Source organism: Astatotilapia calliptera, chromosome 3, assembly GCF_900246225.1.
Source record: "Astatotilapia calliptera chromosome 3, fAstCal1.2, whole genome shotgun sequence".
In the NCBI taxonomy this organism is placed as follows: domain Eukaryota; kingdom Metazoa; phylum Chordata; class Actinopteri; order Cichliformes; family Cichlidae; genus Astatotilapia; species Astatotilapia calliptera.
Window position 1 is genome coordinate 23,967,014 of NC_039304.1, and position 21,497 is coordinate 23,988,510.

At 39.6% G+C, this 21,497-nt stretch overlaps 1 protein-coding gene across 1 annotated transcript; it reads left to right on the forward strand.

Moving 5' to 3' along the window:
- The first annotated feature begins 1,369 nt into the window (after nucleotides 1-1,369).
- Nucleotides 1,370-10,985, forward strand: LOC113019001 (Fc receptor-like protein 5). The gene is made up of 5 exons (XM_026162482.1): nucleotides 1,370-1,613; nucleotides 1,898-2,161; nucleotides 4,893-5,153; nucleotides 9,994-10,122; nucleotides 10,740-10,985. The coding sequence occupies exons 1-5, from the start codon at nucleotides 1,517-1,519 to the stop codon at nucleotides 10,778-10,780; spliced, it is 792 nt and encodes a 263-aa protein (XP_026018267.1). The 5' UTR covers nucleotides 1,370-1,516; the 3' UTR covers nucleotides 10,781-10,985.
- The last annotated feature ends 10,512 nt before the right edge of the window (nucleotides 10,986-21,497 follow it).

Below are 21,497 nucleotides of genomic sequence, written 5' to 3' on the forward strand. Positions count from 1 at the left end.
TTCTTTTATCAAGCACTCAGATGTAATGAAATAACACTCAGACACTTTAGCAGTTTAACGTGCACGGGTGAGAGACTCAGGGAGAGACTCACACACCATGGAGCAGCTCGCTGCCTTTATTTATACACAACAGGAAGCATACAAAAAAGGAAATATCATGCTTATCTTGTCAAGCAAGCAGGTGGGATTTCTCAAGAACTTTGTATTCTCTACAAGGTTGTTTCTTGCTCTTGGGTGGCGGTTTCCTGCTGCTGACAATTAATGTGAAGGCAAACAGTGATAATGTGAAGGCAAACAGTTTCCGTTACAGAGTAGAGAGCCAGCAATTAAAATATGCAGCTGGTTGAGTACAAGAATATGTATCTGTTTGAGTACTAGACAGAAATATAAACACTCTTAGCTGATTATTATATGAATAATAAAACCTTTAAAAACAAAAATCCTCTGACAAAGTCCATGCTACGGCCCATCAGCATCAACGGCAAGTGCATGTAAAGGGTATCCAGTGGGCATCTGCCAGAGGTAGAGAATTGACTCAACCTGGGTGTCTGTTGTCTTATCGAGTCTGGGGGTTCACTGAATGTTAGAGTGGGTGTAATTTTTCTATCTGCGGTGGGGCAGGGGGGGCTTCTGCACTGTGGCTGCTGGGTCTTCTTTCTGCTGCTCTTCTCTGCTCTTTTCTGAGTGTGGGCCAAGATTGTCCCCGCCGTGATTCTCGTGCTCTGGGAGGCCTCTGGAGTGCTACACTGATTGTTAAAGCATAAGCCTTCAGGCAGGCTGGACTCGTGGAGCAGACAACACAGGTTTAGGAAAATGTGAACGTGGTTTTAATAGTTAAAGTGAGATTTCAATACAATGTTTGCTACATTGTTTTGCATCATGTTAAAGGTGCAGTCTTCAGGAACAGATGTCTGTTCAGTTTCTCATTAGGCCATTAAGCACAGGATCCTGGCTGTTTTTGTGCCTTTCTCACTAGCATGTTGGTGTTTGCAGTCCATTTGAGGCCCTCTGTGATGTGGATGCCCAGAAATTACTACTTCTTCTTCACTTCTTTGCCTTTAATGTGCATTGGTGTGTGTATCCTCCTTTCTCCGTAAGTCAGTGATCAGTTCTTAGATACTTGTTTATCTCTTTTTGCTACTTGGAAAATCATAAAACACAAGAAATAGAACTAAAAGTACATCTGGAAAGATATAGGACTATTAAAATAAAGCAGGAAGTACAGACTGTAATAATGAAGTGGCTAACATAAAGAGAAAAACTTGACAAATTATAAAATGACACTATGGAGGCTAGACTAAGCTAAAACAAAGAATCAAGTATAAATGAAAAGACAAAGTAACAGCAGAGGTAAAGAAGTTATGGACTTATAAAAAACAACAATTCACAGGCCATTATAATTTTAAGAATTTTTACATTTGCTTTTTTTCATGAAGCCCAGGGGATAGGTGTAGTTTATTTTATAACCATGTGAGTAATTTTGGGGGGTTGTGCTTTGTTGTTTCAATTCTCATATATGCTCAGGATGTGGTTTCATCTGGGTCAGGCTGTTGCAGTAGACTACAGACAACTCAGAAAGAGCATGGAAACGGTTTCACTCTGCCTACTCATCTGTAAGAAATTTGACTTTCATTAAATTACTATTTAATGTAGTTTGAAATTCCAGCACATGTAGCAATCATTTTCACCTGTAGAATAGCATGACAGAAATTGACTTCAGTCAATTTGTTTGGTTGGTGAAATACTACAGCTCCTATGCTTGGGATCAAATTGAACGTATAAAGCTATAGGCAGTGTTCACAATACAATATAGTTTGCAGTAACAATTGTTAGTATTGTGTTGTCAAAACTTTGTCCTACAAGATTTTTGGCTATAATTTCTTAATGGAACCCACAGCAGCCACGCTGAGTATCCAGCCAGACAGAACTCAGTTCTTTCGCTATGAAGCGTTCAGTCTCAACTGCGCAGTGCCAGGAAACTTTAACGGCTGGGCAGTGAGAAGAAACACCTCCATGGGGTTGCGTGTTTTATGTGAGGATGGCTGGGGTCGCCCAAATGGATCCTCCTGCATCAATAACAGAGCCTACTCAGCAGACAGTGGACTGTACTGGTGTGAGTCTGAGAAGGAATGCAGCAACACCCTCAACATAACAGTGAACAGTAAGACTGCAATTCTGAAATACTTGTTCTATACATTGAGTTTTAGAGCAGATTTGTCTCTGGGGTGATACCATAGTTCAATGGCTCCCAGTGATGCCTCAAGAAACAATATTTTCTACGGGTTTTGGGGATTTTCTTTCTCTTTGTGTTAGATCTGTGAAGTAACTGTGACCTATCAAGGTTGTATCCTGTCTCTTGCTCAATGTCAGTCAGATTAGACTCTGTACCAAATAAACTACCATCAAAAACTGTTTTTATTTACAAAACTAAAAAATGAAATGTATTACTAGCAATGCATGCTTAAAGCATGTGAGGGACCGAGCTGGATAGCAGGTAAATTTTAAAAGTGGCATTTTTTTTACCCAAAAGAATGTGGGTAAAAAAAGCCAAATCATCGTTGAGAGATCATCTGAACAGAAATAAACTCAAGCTTGATAATAACACAGGAAGCAAAAGTAATGGAGCAAACTAAAAGCAAAAAAGAAAAACTAACTAATTAACAGTTAACAGTTATTTTAACCCAGTGGTTCCCAGACTTTTTTTGCTGGGCCACCCTTTGTTTTACAAGAAAAATGTCCCCCCCCCCACGCACACGCACAAACACATCCTCCAACCACACACACCCATATTTTGCTCCATTGTGGTTTCTTTCACACCTCAAACATTTAGTAAACAATTAAGCAAATACAAGTAACTTGCAATAAATTACAGGTAGTAATAAAATAAACTACTAACTCTTTTACGCTATGTCCACACCTACACGGGTATTTTTGAAAACGCAGCTTTCGTCCACACGTAAACGGCGTTTGGAATCACCGAAAACTGAGATTTTTTTAAAACTCCTTTTTTGCGTCAAAGGTATGTGCCTTTTTTCACGTCACGCTGTGCGCCACGTTATTGTTTACCTGAGATGAATTGCAGATAGAGACAAAATACTGTTAATCTGACTATCTGCAGGTTTTACACACAGTTACTGTCCCTCCATTAACAAAGGCAGAGGCGTCACGTGTGATTATTTTACGTGTAGTTGTTTTTTTTTCCTGTGTAATAATATTCAACATTGTTAGCAATACATTTTTCAAAAAATGCCTCTGTGCAAAATGGGTTTAAAAACATAAATAGCTGTGGGATTCTGTCTGTCTGTGATTTGAACCGAGGGAACAAATCGTGGCAGGATCAGCCTGATATTATTTGTATCCCACTGTAACTTTACTGTAAAGAGCTAACATCGCCAAAATGTCAGGAGTAGTTAGTCATTACAACAAGTGTTTGTGAACTAAAAATCAAGAATGTGGGATCCTGTTTGTCCGTGATTTGAACAGCCCAGCGCTGCTCCCGACAAAGGGGAAAACCAATTCTGCAGGAGAGACCTACCTCAGCACTTGTGCAGGTGAAACCAAAGGGAAGATTTGCTTCACCATATTTTCTAGCCTTTGGCTTAGAATGAAGTTGGTTTGGAAACATATTCAGCTATGCGACATCTCCTGCTTTGCGTTTCTGTAGGCACCCGTGCTAGCAGTGTCCAAGCATTGTTTTTTTTCCTTTTCATACCGCACCCCCCCTGCCATGGCTCTGCGGGCCCCGCACTTTGGGAAGGTCTGTTTTAACCTAACATATATCACATTTGTATAACTAAAATTCTCTATGAAATGTCAGATGAAATACACAATATCTTTAAAAGAAATACATTTTCATGATGTGACAGACATTTGATAGAGTCCAAATTACCATGTTTTGTGTCAGTCTTGTTTCTCAGGCCCCATTATTTGGAACTAGTTGCAGCCCATTTCCTGCATCCTCTCACACTATAGGGGGTGTAAGTAGTAGCCACACTTGTAGTCGCACTTGTGGCTTGTGAAGTTTTTCTTTTTTTTAAAAATAGTGAACAGTAGTACGCTTTTGGAAGCCCTCACCCAAAGCGGAGAGGTATATTAAGATCATGTTCATCACTTAGTGGAAAACTTACATATCGTATTTCAGTTTTAATTAGGTGTTGTTTACATAATTACCAAAATCCACTCAATATTTTTTCTCTTTCTTTTTTATACCAGTAGTCATAACAAAAACAACAAGAATTGTGCTTGTATCACAAAACACTAACATATATAAAAATGAAAAATAAACTTGTTTTGTTATTAAGAATCTTAAAACACACGCACGCACACACCAATCATAAAAGCATTTCCTGCACTGCCAGTGAGTGTGCTTAGTAAGTATCAACAGTGCAGACTCAGTGGCTTTATAAGCCATTTCCACTGAAAGTTTGTTGGTTTTGAACAGCACTTTATGTGGCTGAGGCTTTGCACAAATGCAACAAAGAAGTAAAAATGTTTAAGCGTAATTGTGGGATAGGAAATGTCCCTCTCTTAATTTTTTGTGTTAGCTGACCACATCAGCTAAACCTATTGTATAGAAAAAAATAATAAGTAATAAGTAAATAGGTAATTTGTCAATTTGTTAAATCAACCATATTAAATATACTAAAGTTAAACAAATGTAAGCACTAGAAATGAAACTTTGTAGCAGTAAAGGTCTGAATGAGCTATGCTGTCTGTCAAAGTGTCATAACATTGTTTGGCTAAATTCCTCAAAGTGGGAGATTCTTAAATATGCACTCTGCTTTTAAGTCTATATTTTCTCATTTTAACCTCTTTAAAAATATGTTTATGTTAGTAGCTCGATAGAAAAAAGAGCATATTGCAAACATCTGTGCTTTTTTTCTGTATTTTAGTTGGTGTGGTGATCCTAGAGAGCCCTGCGCTTCCCGTGACTGAGGGAGATAATGTGGCTCTTCGCTGCTCCTACAAGGAAAGATATGATGAGTATTCGTCGTCAGATTTCTTTGCTACTTTCTACAAAGATGATGTTTTCATTGGAAAGTATGCTAGAGGAGAGATGATCCTTAAAAATGTGCCCATGTCTGTCAATGGCTTCTACAACTGTGAACACCCTGAACATGGAAAGTCCCCAAAGAGCTGGCTGAGTGTGAGAGGTGATAATGATGTTTAGTTACATGAAATTTTTTGCTTCATGATTATATTTGCAATAGGACAATGAAATGTGTATTTCCAAGGCAAAGCTCTGTTGGAGACAAAAATTTCAACTTGAAAAATTCTCCCCTCGTATTTGATCAAGTACAAAACATACCTTGCAGAACTTACCATAGATGTATATTATGATCAATTGTGTCACAATCCATATACTAATAATCCAGTCAGAGCCTGTATTGCTGTGACCGTGATAGTTCACCTGTTATTTTGAGGTCTAAAGTGCTATTCTTGACTACTTTGAAAATATTCGCTGTAATGTAAACTGACTAAAAGACTCACCTTATGATGTTTAAAGCACCAATATGTCTAGCAAAAACAACAGCAATATTATTATTATTATTATTAACAACTTCATTTATATATCACTCTTCACAGGACAAAGTCCTTCACAATAATCTAAAAAAGATGTACGTATTATTGTACATACACAATAATGTGTACTACCAACAGCCTTGGACTAGAGGATCTCAGGCTGCAAAAAGGAGTGTGGAGAAAAAGGAGTGTCTAAAAAATCAGCAATGTATAGGCAGAAGCTTCAGGGCTCTAAAAGTCTTTAAAAGTCAGTACTAAGATTTTGAAATTAATTCTAAAGTGTACCGGAAGCCAATGTGAAAAAAATGGTGTAATGTGCTCTCTTTTTTGTGTCTTTGTTAAGAGCCTTAGTGCAGCATTCTGGACGGTTGAGATTATTTTTGTTCAAACAAAGAAAAAGGCTGTTACAATAATTTAAACGACATGAAATAAAAGCATGAATATTAATTTCCAATTCAGATTTAGACAAGGTTCACAGTTTAGAAATATTTCTTAGATGAAAAAGGGAGCTCCTAATTAGCTGTCGAGAGTGTTGCCTAGGGGCGTGGTAGAATCTAAAATAACACCAAGGTACAGGGACAGCTGAACAGAGGAGCCCAGAGAATCAAGATGCTGTTTGATTACAGAGATTTGGCTGTCAGGAGCAATAATGAATGTTTCTGTATTCTCTGAGTTCAGCTGCAGGTAGTTGTCACCATGCCACTGTTCAATGGAAGTTAAACATCTAATTGAAGAAGACTACTTTTGAACTTCCACTGGTTTAAAAGAGCAGCAGAGCTGAATATCATCAGCATAGACGTGATGAAACCCATTAGGAAACTGTCTAGTTATAAATCCTAGAGGTAACATGTACAGGAGAAAAAGAATAGGTCCCAGAGTTGAACCCTGCAGTACCCCACATGTCAAATCCTTAGAGTGTGACGTAAACTGTTTTGAAAAACCACTAAAAGTGGAACGGTATGACTGAAACTATGGGCAGAAATCTGTGCCATCAGAAACTGAATTTGAATGAGTTCAATTTGAATTTGAATTGCTCAGATTGAATCTGAATTGTAACTTGAATAAATGCTTTTGAAAACTGAATTTGAATTAGTCTAATTTGAAATTGAATTTATGGTTTGAAAATGATCATCACTAAATTGAAATTGAATTTATATTTTGAAAATGAATTGATTTGCTTTGAAACTGCATTTTATCCTTTAAAAATTCAGCTCTCGAATAATTTCAGTTTCACTTCTCACCATTCAATTTCAGTTCTACAATTCAATTTCAGTTCCAAAATTCAGTTTTTTGGAACTTACATCCGGTTCCGGTTCAAGCGCAGATTAATAGAACTACGTTTTACTAGCGGACCGAAAGGGTTACTGACGGGAATCTACAGCGTCTTGAGCTGAATTAAGACTTCAGAAGTCATTCGTCATGTCGAATGACCAGCGGATGAACTCTCAGGTTGGTAATAAATGTATTACATGTATAAGAACAAGCGTCATGTTAACAAATGATAGCCGTAAGGTAACTTTTATGCTTATTGTAGCTGTTAGCTAAAAACGCTAATTTAGCGTAGTTTGCCCTGGATTCAGCTTTGACAAACAAATATGATCGACTGTTTCTAGTAGAATTCCAAAGTTGTCATCTTGGACCCTCTCAGAGTACCCCCTCTGTATGCTTGCAGAGACCCCTACAGTAGGGAAACATGCAAAACGGTGCCCAAACCTTTGTATTTTAGCTTTATTTATGTCTTACACAGCATCCCAACTCTTTAGCTGACTTAATAACTTTAGCTAACGTGAATAGTTAGTCTAATTCATTAGTGCAGCATTACTGGATCACCTCTGTTTAAGTGATATAATATGATATACAACTATCACTGAAACAGCAAACTTTGTAAATAAGCAAACAACACTTCTCATTCTCTAAACGTTTGGCCACAGCTGTAGATTACACTATCAGTGCTTATTCACTCTTGACAATAATAACATTTCTAAATTTACTTTGTGCATTTACAGGTAAACAATATCTAATATTTTATCTAAAATATTAGATAAAATATTATCTTTGTCTTTGAAAAGGGTGAAGAGCCTGAGGCCGGTGACAGTCCAGTTCTACTCTAAGTACATCCTTACAGTGGCTCACAGGACAAGGCCACATTCCTGTCCTGCCAGAAGAGAAGAGAAACTTCAGAGTCTTCATGCAGTTCAACCACACCTGTCATATTCCATATGACAGGGGTCTCAAACTCCAGTCCTCAACGATCAAAGTGTCATGCAACTTTTCCATGCCCTCGAGGACTGAAGTTTGAGACCCCTGCTGTATGGTGTTCATGCTGTTTTCTACCCCACAGTTACAGCATGTCTGACTGCCTGTTCAGCATATGCAAAAATATGAGTTTAAGCATGTGATGACTAAGGCCTTCCATTATGGTGTTTGTGTCACAGACATCTGGATGATCATTTGGAATAAAAAAGAAACTAAAAACTTGTTACTTTATCTTTTATCTTTATTATTATTGTTCTTATTTTACATTTTTCATTGTTAGGCATTGGGTTTATTTGTAGTAGTCCTTTCCAACTTCTTTCCCTCTTCCATGTTACTGTGTCAGCTTGTCAGCATCTATTTGGGGTTGGGAGTGGAACAGAAAGGAAATCCAAAGTGTCATCAAAACCAGGAGAGGTTCTTATATTTCAGAAGAAGGGATTAATTCAAAAGAAATGACCTCAATGCCATATTTTATTTAGGAACCCTAGAGAGCACTTTGCAAAATAACACATTCTTATAATTTCACCCTCAGATGAGCCAAGCTACGACTGTCAGGGATGGTGATTTAGGTACAGAGCATATGAGAGTGGTGAAGTTTGTCTCTTGTCTAGATGAAGGCACAAGAGGGATCAATGGCAAGGCGTAGAGATTCAGTATCTTGAGTCTTCAGTGGACACTCCATTTCTGGCACAAAACACCTGTAAAAGATGGTCGATTTAGGAGGTGACCCGACAACTTCAGCCTGTCAAACATATTAATGGAGCAGTGTGCTTAAAAAAAAAAAAAAAATCTAATTAAGCATGCACTCAGTACCCTAAGAATTATTATGGTAGTTAAACACAGTGATAGTTGTATATCACATTATATCACTTCAAACAGAGATGATCCAGTAATGCTGCACTAATGAATTAGACTAACTATTCACTTTAGCTAAAGTTATTAAGTCAGCTAAAGAGTTGGGATGCTGTGTAAGACATAAATAAAGCTAAAATACAAAGGTTTGGGCACCATTTTGCATGTTTCCCTACTGTAGGGGTCTCTGCAAGCATACAGAGGGGGTACTCTGAGAGGGTCCAAGATGACAACTTTGGAATTCTGCTAGAAACAGTCGATCATATTTGTTTGTCAAAGCTGAATCCAGGGCAAACTACGCTAAATTAGCGTTTTTAGCTAACAGCTACAATAAGCATAAAAGTTACCTTACGGCTATCATTTGTTAACATGACGCTTGTTCTTATACATGTAATACATTTATTACCAACCTGAGAGTTTATCCGCTGGTCATTCGACATGACGAATGACTTCTGAAGTCTTAATTCAGCTCAAGACGCTGTAGATTCCCGTCAGTAACACTTTCGGTCCGCCAGTAAAACGTAGTTCTATTAATCTGCGCTTGAACCGGAACCGGATGTAAGTTCCAAAAAACTGAATTTTGGAACTGAAATTGAATTGTAGAACTGAAACTGAATGGTGAGAAGTGAATCTGAAATTATTCGAGAGCTGAATTTTTAAAGGATAAAATGCAGTTTCAAAGCAAATCAATTCATTTTCAAAATATAAATTCAATTTCAATTTAGTGATGATCATTTTCAAACCATAAATTCAATTTCAAATTAGACTAATTCAAATTCAGTTTTCAAAAGCATTTATTCAAGTTACAATTCAGATTCAATCTGAGCAATTCAAATTCAAATTGAACTTATTCAAATTCAGTTTCTGATGGCACAGATTTCTGCCCATATGAAACCACTTCAGAGTCAGACTGGACACGCCGACTACATCCCAGAGCCTGTTAATCAGGGTGGTATAGTTAATGGTGTCAAAGGCACATGTTAAGTCCAGCAAAAACATAACTGTGGATGCTCTGGAGTCCGCTGACATCATAACATCACTAGAGACTTTAAGTAGTGTGGTTTCTGTTGGGTTGCACTTAGATAAACCAAAATGAAATTTGTCAAAGATTTCATGTTTTTCTAAAAAAGCAAAAAGTTTATTTGCAACTACTACATAATTTTAGACAATAACAGGAACTTAGACATTAGGCATAATTCTTAAGCTGTGTTGGATCCAAACTGCTCTCTTTTAGTATCGGCTCAGCAACAGCATGCTTAAATGACCTAGGGACAACACCTGTTAAAATAGAAGAGTTGCATAGCGGCCAATAGCAGAGAGAACATTTTTAAACAGCAAAACTCTTTTATTTCTTCCTTACAGCCAGAGCTCAGCCTTCAAGTGAGCCTCCTTTGATGTCTCTGTCCAATCTTGTGTCCACAATCCTGCTGTTCCTCCTCTACACTGCTATAGCTATGCTGTGCATATACACGTACCGAAAGTGGGCTCGAGGTAAGAGGATCTGTAAATATTCCGGTTTTAACAGTTTATTTTTTTACATTCTAGTTCTACTTTTTAAGCCTCAGAAATATTTGAACCCCAAATGGCTAATGATGTATCATTTAAAATTAGCGTAATTCAGATGTGTCTGTGTGTATGAGGGTTAATGTTTATTTTGAGTTGACCTATTTATAAGGAAACCATAGAGACCAAAACTGACTATTTTTAGTTTTTGTCAGTTCAGTCTGTCCAAATTGGTAAAAACTGGTCAACACCATGGTGATCAGACAAGATAAAAAGAGGCCAGCTTAAAGGTGTAAAACCAGTTCAATAACTCAAATTCTATAAGAAATATCAAGAAAGGTTTCTGGCTGCTGTCCACCTAGAAACAACTGTGGTTATTGAGGTGATCTCAGCGCTGTCTGTCATGACAACAACAGTGACAGAAATTAAAAGCTTTATGTTGAAATGACATGGCCTGCCTGCAGCCTCAGGGCAGATAATGTACAAGTGTGGCAAACTAGGAGCACAAAATAACTTTGGTTGTTGTTGTGTCAGGCTGCTTTTTGGGAATTAAATTCTACCTTCATAAAATATTCCATTACATAAAGGTTCTGTTCATCCTACAGCTCAAGCGGAGGCTAAAAGGAGAGAGCCTGATCATCTTTGACTGGACTATCTAGAAGAGCAATAACAATCAACATATTACTGGGATTAAGCAATATTCTTATTTTGATCTTTTTTTTTTTTTAACATCTTAGCAGATATGTAATGCGTATATGCAGGCTTAATGACAATCTGCCACTTGGACTGAAAATTGAAAACTGTCTCCTTATTACTTTTGAATATGTTTGTTTTTAAATATGCAAAAAATGATGACCATCACAATGTTAAAAAACTTGATGGTAAGCTTCATATTACAAAATCTGCACTTTTCATTCTGATGTAGAATTCTATAGCATTGTTTTTTTCTGTGCTGTTGCTGTCAAAACTAAATAAAAAAGCAATGGATTGCATTAGTTATTGTCTATCTGTTGAATATACACTATACATATGTGTGTAAATATATATATATATATATATATATATATATATATATATATATATATATATATATATACATATATATATATATATATATATATATATATATATATATTAGGGGTGCAACGATACACAAAATTCACGGTTCGGTTCGGTTTGATACTTTGGTGTTGTTACGGTTTGGAGGAGGACTCAAGCGCAGGACTCCGGTTCTGATGCTCACAAGAAGGGTTTATTTACAAGTCACCAGGTGTATATAGGAGAATGTGCGGGGGGGGGGGGGGGGGGGGGGGGGGGTGTTATATACAGCTGAGTGGGGGAAGAAGGGGTGTCCAGGGAAGTCCAAGGGAAAGCACGTGTTCTTCAGAATATCCACTCACACGATCACAGGCTCACACTCCGACACTGCCACACGGGAATCACACGGGGAAAAATCCAGGAAGCTGCGTGGTAGACAACGATCCAGCGACAAACAGCAGTCACCTCCTGGCTTAAATGCTGCTCCCCTTAATGAGACCCAGGTGTCTCATCTCCCGAGGGCGTGGGCCGAGGGCGTGAACCCACAGTGAGTTCCTCCCCGGCGAGAGAGGAGAGGAAGAGAGAGAGAGAAACAGAGAGGGCTGATCAGCGTGCAGCTGATCCGCCTGGCCGTGACAGGTGTCACGGTTCGATATTTTTTTGATACAAAAAAATGTTCATGCCTTTTTAATTTGTCATTTGTTAAAATTATAAATATATATTTTAACTCAAAAGCACAGTTTTTAAATTTAATGTTGCTGAAACAACAAAGTAATAAAAAAAATAAATCTGATCGAGAAATCGCTCATCTTTGGAAAAGAGAGTTTATTACAGAGAAATGGCTCTGAGTGTTGCTAGTTTCAGTCATTGTGGAAATGTACTGTTCATAAGATTGGGGAAACCTGCAGTCAGCTGAAACTGAATAAGACTTGAATGAGTGATGATACATTTCTGCTAATGAACTCACTATGTCCAGATGAACAGGATCAACCTATTGGGATTTCCTTATCTGGATAACTAAGCATACATCAAGACATTGTCTATCGCCACCTTATGGACATTTTCAAACGAAAACATTTTTACTCTGAATTAAAAGACTTACTATAGCATACATGTTCATATCATAATTATTTGAAAGTTATGATGAAGTGTTGTTTAATTGTCCAAAGTGCCATAAAAAAGGAGGGCTGCAGTTTTTCAAATACTTCAAGGAAGAGTTGAAATGGTAATCTGATTCTGATTCATTTTTCTGTGATAAACATTTTATTGATTTACTACAGGTTTAGGGGGAGAGGGTTAGGGTACAGACATATTCAACATTATAAACTGCAGTGGCAACATTGCAACACAAGGCAAAGAAGAAAAGACAGTGGAAATACAAATATTAATAATAGGTGCACAAAATCAGTTATTGCCTCCTCCAACAAACATTTTGCATTGAATTTGTTTTAATGGGATGTCAGTGGTATCATTAAGGAGGCAGAGACCAAGATTAGGAATGTAAAAAACTTCAAGTCCATCAGATAAAGAAGAGTTTACATAAACCCAAAACTCAGATATAACTGGACATTTCCAAAACATATGTAGTAATGTGCCTGGTGATGGATTATTGCATACATTACAGCAATATGTAGCCTGTATTTTCATCTGAAATCTCTAATGGGGTATAATATATGTTCTGTGGATAGTTTTGAAATAAAATAGTAGATGAGCCAAGTTCCTAGAAGTCAAGCTTAGATTAAACCATACTGTATCCCAGTCTATATTTACCTGTAGTTCTCCCAGTTCCCCATTCCAAATGTATTCAATAGGCAAAGGTTTTACACCATGTTCAACTAACTTATTGTATATTAAATAGACAGAGGATCTTCCAGATTTGGGCAGGATCCATTCCAGCATGGATGGAAGGGAAGGGAGAGTCCCATATGCTTTTAAAGCTGATCTGAGCTGCAGGAACACAAAATGTGAAGATGCAGGGAGGGAGAAATGTCTCCTTAAGTACTGAAATGAACGAAGGCCCTGAGCCTTGTATACCTCATCAAGACCAAGAGGATCGAGTGAATGGTCGGCAGCCACATAGTAACTTCAAATTATGCCAAAGTGGTGAGTTCTTACAGAATTTTGCTGGACCACCTAACCATCATTCTATTTTCTTCCATACCTGTATAGAGTTTGCAATTGTAGGCCTAAATTTGTTATTGATGCTGAGCGTTTTGATTTATACATTGGAAAACAAGAGATCTTGTAATCCTAGTGGTGCTGCAGATTCAATCATTTTCCATGCAGTAGTAACGCTGGATCAACCCATCTACTAAGCGCCCCGATTTGGAATGCCCAGAGTAAAACTCAAAGTTTGGTACTGCCAAGCCTGATTTTGATTCTTAAATATAAATTAGCAACAACCGCTGAACCAACTAAACCAAAGCAAAGAAAGAAAAACAATAGTTGTTTGTTTTACCAGTTGTATTGTTAATTTGCAGCAAAAACATGTAATGAAACACATGCAATTTGACCTCAGTGAGGAATTTTACAATTCAAAGAATGTATCATTGAACTAAAGAAAGACAGACTTCAACAAGTTTCAATAGGATTTTTGGTTATTTGACATGCAACTATAATATTTATAATTTGTAATTACAAACCTGCCATAGCAGCTAGAGCACTTAATCCAAGCAGCAGTTATTGATACATGTACATTTTTAAAAATATTTAAAATAAACACAATTACAAAATATACAAAAATATTATCTGTAAAACAACACAGCAGCACAATTTCCTTTATCTTTGCAGTGCACCGATTTGAGGGACATAAAAAGATATTTGGATTCAAAATTTTAAAAGTGGGGAAAAAGATAATGTAAAAAAAAAAAAATACAAACCAACAGGCAATTTGTGTACTATAAACTACCACACCTGTATATTTCTATAAAGAATCTAAAGAATAAAGAAATTGTAGTTAAAAAGATGATATCATAATATTGGTGCCTGGGGAGAAAGTGAAATGTTTCCTCAGAGGCCCGTACCACAAATCAGGATTTCGCCTTATCAGGGTAACTCTGGGTTTTCTGTACTATGAAGATGTTTTATGTCTTAGTGGGCTATATCACCATAGTAGCTTATGTTGTGAGCCTAACATGTACCAGGGCAGGTTATATTACAGATTAAAAGTCAACAGGTAAGTAAGTAAGTAAAGTTTATTTATATAGTACCTTTCACAGACATATGTCACAAAGTGCATTACAAGGTAAAAACACAATACAGTCATAAAATACATCATAAAAACCCTGGTCTAATTAAAAGCTTTTTGAAATGAAAATGTCTTTAGCTGCTTTTTGAAGGTCTCCACTGAGTCCAAAGCCCGTAGAAATAGGGGAAGTGCATTCCACAGTCTGGGTTCAACAGCTTGGAAAGATGGGTTCCCTCTGGTTTTAAAACGAGTGTGGGGGACCACTACAAGGTTTTGGTTTGATGACCTCAGGTTACGAGTGGGGGTATGTGTACGAATCAAATCAGCAATGTAGGGGTCTGTCTCCGTAGTGCTCTAAAAGTTAAAACTAGAATTTTAAAATGGAACCTAAACCTGATTGGTTGCCAGTGCAGCAACTTTAAAACAGGGGTCATATGAGCTTCCTTGTTCGAAAAGCATGTATTATCATCTCGAGTTCACTAGGTATGATCAAAAATACATCCCCATTCCTGGAAAATCTCTCGGACCTTATACGTTAGATGTTTTTAAGTCGTGTTTAATGTCTCTGCAATACCCATGTTGCATGATCAGTGAATAAATTGAAATTCCTAGATAACTATTGGTTTTCCTCCTTTCATTTCTCTCAGCCCCACCAGTTGCAATTAATTGATTGATTGATTGATTGATTGATTGATATACCTTTATTAGCCCAACAAGGGGAGATTTCATAAGGCTGCCGACCTATTGTACGCAATGGCGGCGCCATCTTACCCTCCGACCATACATACATTACACAAAACATCACATGGGGAAGACAGGTCAGAGAGGTATAACAATGGAAAGATTAGGAGAAAAAAATAACTCCCCCCAGACTGAGCTCCAACAGAGAGATCAGTTTGAGAACAGAAAAAAAACACCTCTGCACATATGGAACGCCAGGACTGCCATAATGAATTAATTAAATACACCATTAAATAATTAATTAAATGTGTCAATAATTAATTAAAATTGGAATTAATTAATTAAATAAATAGTTATGACACATGTAATTAATTAATTATTGACACATTTAATTAATTATTTATGTATTTCACATTTTAATTAATTATTGACACATTTAATTAATTAATTATTGACACATTTAATTAATTATTTATGTATTTCACATTTTAATTAATTATTGACACATTTAATTAATTATTGACACATTTAATTAATTATTTAATGATATATTTATTTATTTCATTTTGGCAGTCCCGGCGCCTGGCTCTCGTCATGAAATAATTTTATCTGTCAGCCTCACCCATCAAACTCAGGGGGCGGGGTTAACGCTGCCCATGCAGCTTCTCTAACATTTGATTGGTTGCCGTGCAAAGTAAGTCAAAACAGGTCGATCCTAGATAATCGATTGCTTGTGTAGACTTGGGGCAGCCAGTTATCCCAGAATGCAGATCAAATCACAGGCAGCAATGGTGGTGGTGTAGTTTTAAAATACCCCGTTTTTCTGTCACCAGCTACACTTTTAACAGTGTTTTAGCCGCGAATGTCGCGCCGTATGTCTGGTCAGGTTGTCAACATAGAACATGCTTGCAAAAGTGCTCAGATGTTTTCAGAGATTTCACTAGCTCTGCTAACAGTTAGCATGCAGAGCGCACCGAGGGGGTACATTAACCGGTTTGTTTACATATTCCACTCTCCGTGTTCCACATGTTGCATTCGCAGATTCTCATTTTCACCGAACGATCGTCTCTTTCCGCCTGGTCTTGTGTCTCTGTGCTTCTGTAACATAAAGAACGAGCTGACATTTTTCTCACGAAACCAGCGATCAGCTCAACAGACCCTCAGTTTACCTGCATGCATCCTCCTCCTCATCTGTCAGCTGTTTAACACCTGCTGCTAATTCAAGAAACACGCCTACGTTACCTGGTGATAGTCACAGTTTAACTGGGCAGCCGGTGCTCGATATAACGCAATGTCAGCGCATTTTTCTGCACAAGATAAGTAAATATAGTGTTTTCCCCGAGCGCAGAGCTGCTGGAGCTCGTTTCCTTACAGAGCACTTTATAGGCGAACAGCTTCATCAGCGGCTGATGTCCAATCACCAGCACACAGCTTTCAAACCTCAGCTGAGTTTTAGCTCTCAGTGGTTAAACGCTGGACTTCATTCACTCAGGTTCTGTCTGTCGGGTCACGTTTACTTCGCTGTTTTATTTACAACTGAGCAAATCGGTTTGGCTGAGGTTAAAGTTACGTTTCATAACTGCATAGTTTCACAGACGTTTAATGGTTCACTGGCACATGTGTTAGACTGAACTATCATCTAAATATCATCTGTTTTTTAATAGTTATTCAACTGTATTCTAAGCACCAGCTGTCTGTTAGAATGTGATTTTTTTTCTCTCTCTGTTGGCAGAGGTATAAAAATGCGCAGGAAAATCTGACGTGCATGGCGAACTTCACCGACGATATTTAGGGAGGAATAAACACACATCAAACATAAATGAACCATTTGCCTGTCTCCATAATTGAGAGAATTTTCTCTTCTTATATCAACACTCTCTCTCTCTCTCTCTTTTTTTTTTTTTTTTTTTGCTTTTTCGGTCATGTTATGTTTACCTGTCAAAGGCTTGTTACAAACTATGAAACACATTGTGCAGACTTCTGGATGTTAGAAGAAAACGAATACTGCTCATGAATGAGACTAAAGGCAGGAAGGTGTCCTTTAAAACTAAACATGTTAATAGGACCTCCCTGTTTATATCATAGTTTATGATATAGCACGTGTATTTCAGTAATAGCCTGCTGAGGCCACTATACGTGCTGGCCTCATATCAAATGTGAAGGCAGACTGAGTCTATGTTTGACGTTTGTTTATATCTAATCTTCCTTTTCAAACATTTAAACAGCAGCGAGTCTGCAGCTGAGGGAATACAAATTCAAATTGTCGGAACAGGTTTGCTCGTTTCTTGGATTCATTTGGTGATTTATTAAATGTATAACTGTAATTCTAATCTGCTGCTGAGTCTCTTACACTTTTCTTTATGCTGTATATTTTCACGTCTCTGGAATAGTTGGCAGTTAGATAGTCAGCTGGGAAACTCATGGAGCTGAGGATATCGTGGATATGCTGACCTCGCTGCGTGGTGTACAGAGCGAGGTCAGCATGATTAATATTCACAATAAAAATATTAGCCGAACATCATGAAGTCTGTATGTGTTTCATAGTGTCGAACAACCTTTGTACAGTTAAAGCCAGCAGTTACTACATGACGGAAACACCAACGTTATCTCTTTTATGTGTTTATACACAGGTCACGCTGATTACTGAACAAAAACCCAAAGATCAGATGTTAAACAGATTTGCTCTCTCTCCTCCTTAAACATTGTGGCATGAATAAGGCACGGCGGGACCACAGAGCGACGTTCAGAGCCAACTTTATTTGATTCACATCACACCACACCACCACCAACCCCTGAGTCCCCGTGTTTTAACACGGCGGGCGTGATTGCGGATGCCGTGCAGGTGCGTCCGCACGGCCCCGCAGACCACGCCCCACCACATACCCCCATCGCCCGATTGAGGCCGGGGAGTGATCCGGCCAAACCTACTCCCCCCCGCGACCTGGGGCGAGACTCGGCCCCTACACATCGGCGCCCCAGCCCCCGACCAAGCGACGGGGAAGCGTCCGTTCTGGTGGCCGCCCGCGCATCCAGCGGCAACGGCGAAGCTGGTCCGGAGGTCGGCCGCGTAGCAAGCGGACACGGCCCCACCGGCATGGCCGTGTGCTCCTGCACACAGGCGGCTGGGCAGACGCCAGGCGCGCAGAATCGACTGGTGGCAGCGAGGCTGGACTAGCCAGCCCGCCGATCCCCGGCCTAGCGGGGCTGTCCCGCTCCTCTGCCTCCAACTCCGGCTGCACAGGCTGCCCTGGAGCAGGGACCTCCGTCTCCCCGCACAGCTGCTCCGCCACCGCCTCCGCCACTCCCGTTTGGAGCGGCTCCCCGCACTGCGCCTCCGCCCCCAGCAGGCACCGCCCCTCGCCCCCCTCCGGGTGGAGCGACTCCTCTGCCTCCGGCAGGTGTAGACCCTCGCCCGCCTCGTCCTCGGCCTCCGATTGGAGCGGCTCCTCCACCGCTCCCGGCAGGAGCAGCCCTTCACCCGGCTGCTGCTCCTCCTCCTCCGGCAGGCTCGGACCCCCGCGTGGCTCGTCCACCACCTCCGGCTGCCGAGGTGACCCACACGGCTCCTCCACTGTCCTCGAGACACACTTGTGGGGGTGGCGCCCAGGCCCAGAGCAGCGCTGCCAGCTCTGCCATCTTCCCCAGGTGGCGTTCGCTCTCCTGCCGCAGCTCCTCCTGTTGGCGACGCACCTCCGCCGCCTGTTTCCGCTGGGTGGCCGCTATTTCGGCCACCATCTCGGCCAGCTCTTTCCTTTCCTGGCTCTGGTAGGTACCCGCCATGCCGCCTCCTGGGTTTCGGCACCAATGTGGCATGAATAAGGCACGGCGGGACCACAGAGCGACGTTCAGAGCCAACTTTATTTGATTCACATCACACCACACCACCACCAACCCCTGAGTCCCCGTGTTTTAACACGGCGGGCGTGATTGCGGATGCCGTGCAGGTGCGTCCGCACGGCCCCGCAGACCACGCCCCACCACAACATGTTTTTAATGTTAGTTATAATTCAGAATTGGCGACTGAAACACGTAGGACACATAAGAACATCAGGAAATAAAACACCGATAAATATAACCTCAGTAAAAGAAGTCAGCGGGGGTTACTACAGCTGTGTACCGGGGCCTGCGCTTTGTCGGTGGGATTGCTTGCGAGGCGAGCGGGTCTATCCCACGCTTTGCCGTGAGACTGGGACGACATCTCCGAAATCATCGAAACACTTTTGCAAAGAGGCTGTATCTTGACAAACCGACCAGACACATGAAGATTAAACCACTACATTCTCGGCTAAAAAAATATTAAAACGGTATTTGGTAACACACAAACAGGGTTTTTCAAAGCTCAGTTCTGTTAGCTTCCACATGCCGGTTGTTGTGTGCTAGAAACAATGGCCACCAGGCCAAAGCAATGGTTTTGACTCGATCAGCGTTAACCCCGCCCCCTGAGTTTGATGGGTGAGGCTGACAGATAAAATTATTTCATGATGAGAGCCAGGCGTCAGGACTGCCAAAATGAAATAAATAAATATATCATTAAATAATTAATTAAATGTGTCAATAATTAATTAAATGTGTCAATAATTAATTAAATGTGTCAATAATTAATTAAAATGTGAAATACATAAATAATTAATTAAATATGTCAATAATTAATTAATTAAATGTGTCAATAATTAATTAAAATGTGAAATACATAAATAATTAATTAAATGTGTCAATAATTAATTAATTACATATATCATAACTATTTATTTAATTAATTAATTCCAATTTTAATTAATTATTGCCACATTTAATTAATTATTTAATGGTGTATTTAATTAATTCATTATGGCAGTCCTGGCGTTCCATACGCACATAGCACATGAAAAAACTCTTAATTAATACACCAAAGAAACACATGACAAGCAACAGGGGTGGGTAAAGGGTGAGAGACAGCGGAATTAGACAGTACATCTGGGCCTGCGTGCGCTGGTCTCCTTGATCCACCGTCAACATCGGAAGGGAATAAGCATCGAAGACGTTTGGAAAGGGAGGGGGGATGAGTGTGTGCATATCAGTGTATATGTATGTGTGTGCGTGTCCAGAGTTCAGCTGAGACAGTGTCCTTCGCCCTGCTAGGCTAGGTAAAGTCTTCCAGCCAACCCAGGTGGCCTTGCATGGAATGGGAAGGAACAGTCTAAACACAGTCGTTATCAGGGTGTTTTTGTTCATCTCCAGCCTTGAGGCCGCAGCTGGCGCCAAAGGGGTATCCGCATGAAGTGATTGTGGTTTTTACTCTAGTGCGAACAGCTCATATGAATTTCAAAGCAGTTCTACAGTCCAACACTGGTCTCGCAATCTCCCGTTGGAGAGCCGCGAGCTTCGCCGTACTTGTGTTCTGTGATGTTGTCATTTCTTGTGCTCATGGAGCCGATTCTGAGAACTCACGGCAGTGTGCCTCCACGAGATGTCATCCAATTTGCGCCCAGAGATCTTATTCTGAGCTAGCCCTTCCGAGATGTATCCAGGCTGCAGTCAGAGATCTTATTCTGAGTAGTCACAGCAGCTGTAGCCTCTCCAAGATCTTATCCGTGCTGCACTCACTCCGCTTTCTTAATTCTTTGATAAGTCAGGGTCCGCCAGAACCCTGTTACCATGGTTCTGAATAGGTAGATATCTTCAGCACTCAGGCTCACCCAAGCCCAAACTTCACGTTGAGAAGGGGGTGTCAATTGCATTTAGGGACCAGTTGATCCAATCCATAATTCCTCTTTTAGGTTTTAGAGAACAGACTGTGAGAGAGTGTTCCAGGGAAAAGTAATACAAAAAACACGAGACTAGACAAGGACATAAGAGGCTAAGCAGGGAAGCAAAGGGAGAGGAGGAGGAGGAGGAGGAGGAGGAGGAGAGGAGAAAAGTGTGACCACCTTCATTAAGAGCAAGAGCAGATATGATTTTTTTGTTATAGCAATTCTATAATACTTTTATTGCTCCATGAGGTTTGTTATATGATCCTAAAACACAAGTAATTGTACTTGCTGACCATATATGAAATTTGCAAAGAATGGTAATTCTTTTTCTTCTATCAATTATTTACTTTAGGACAATTAAAAACCACCAGAGAATGAAATGAAAGAAGAAAAAATATTAACATTAATTTAATGAACTACGCCCCAAGTAGGCGATGATGGAAAGTCCATCCATCAGATTTTCCTGTGTTTTAATGATTAGTGTGATACTTATAAGTCTACTAACATCACACAGTTGGCATTTTGGCATTTCTGTCGTAACATCAAATAGGCAAAATTTTATATAGCAGATCTTTTCCAATTTTACTGACCAAAGCCTTTAAAGCACACACACACATTCAGGTAGAGCTTTTAACACTGAAGTATTGCAAAGAACTTTTCCTCTCACAAACTGACTGTGCTGTGGTCACTAAGGTTCACAGATGTATTGACATTCCAATTCATCAAAA

Excerpts from the sequence above, each read along its gene's own strand:
- LOC113019001 (XM_026162482.1), top strand. The coding sequence starts at position 1,517 with ATGCTCAGGATGTGGTTTCATCTGGGTCAGGCTGTTGCAGTAGACTAC. Across the intron at positions 1,614-1,897 it reads TTCACTCTGCCTACTCATCT|CAGCCACGCTGAGTATCCAG; the intron begins GTAAGAAATTTG and ends TGGAACCCACAG. Across the intron at positions 5,154-9,993 it reads GAGCTGGCTGAGTGTGAGAG|CCAGAGCTCAGCCTTCAAGT; the intron begins GTGATAATGATG and ends TCTTCCTTACAG.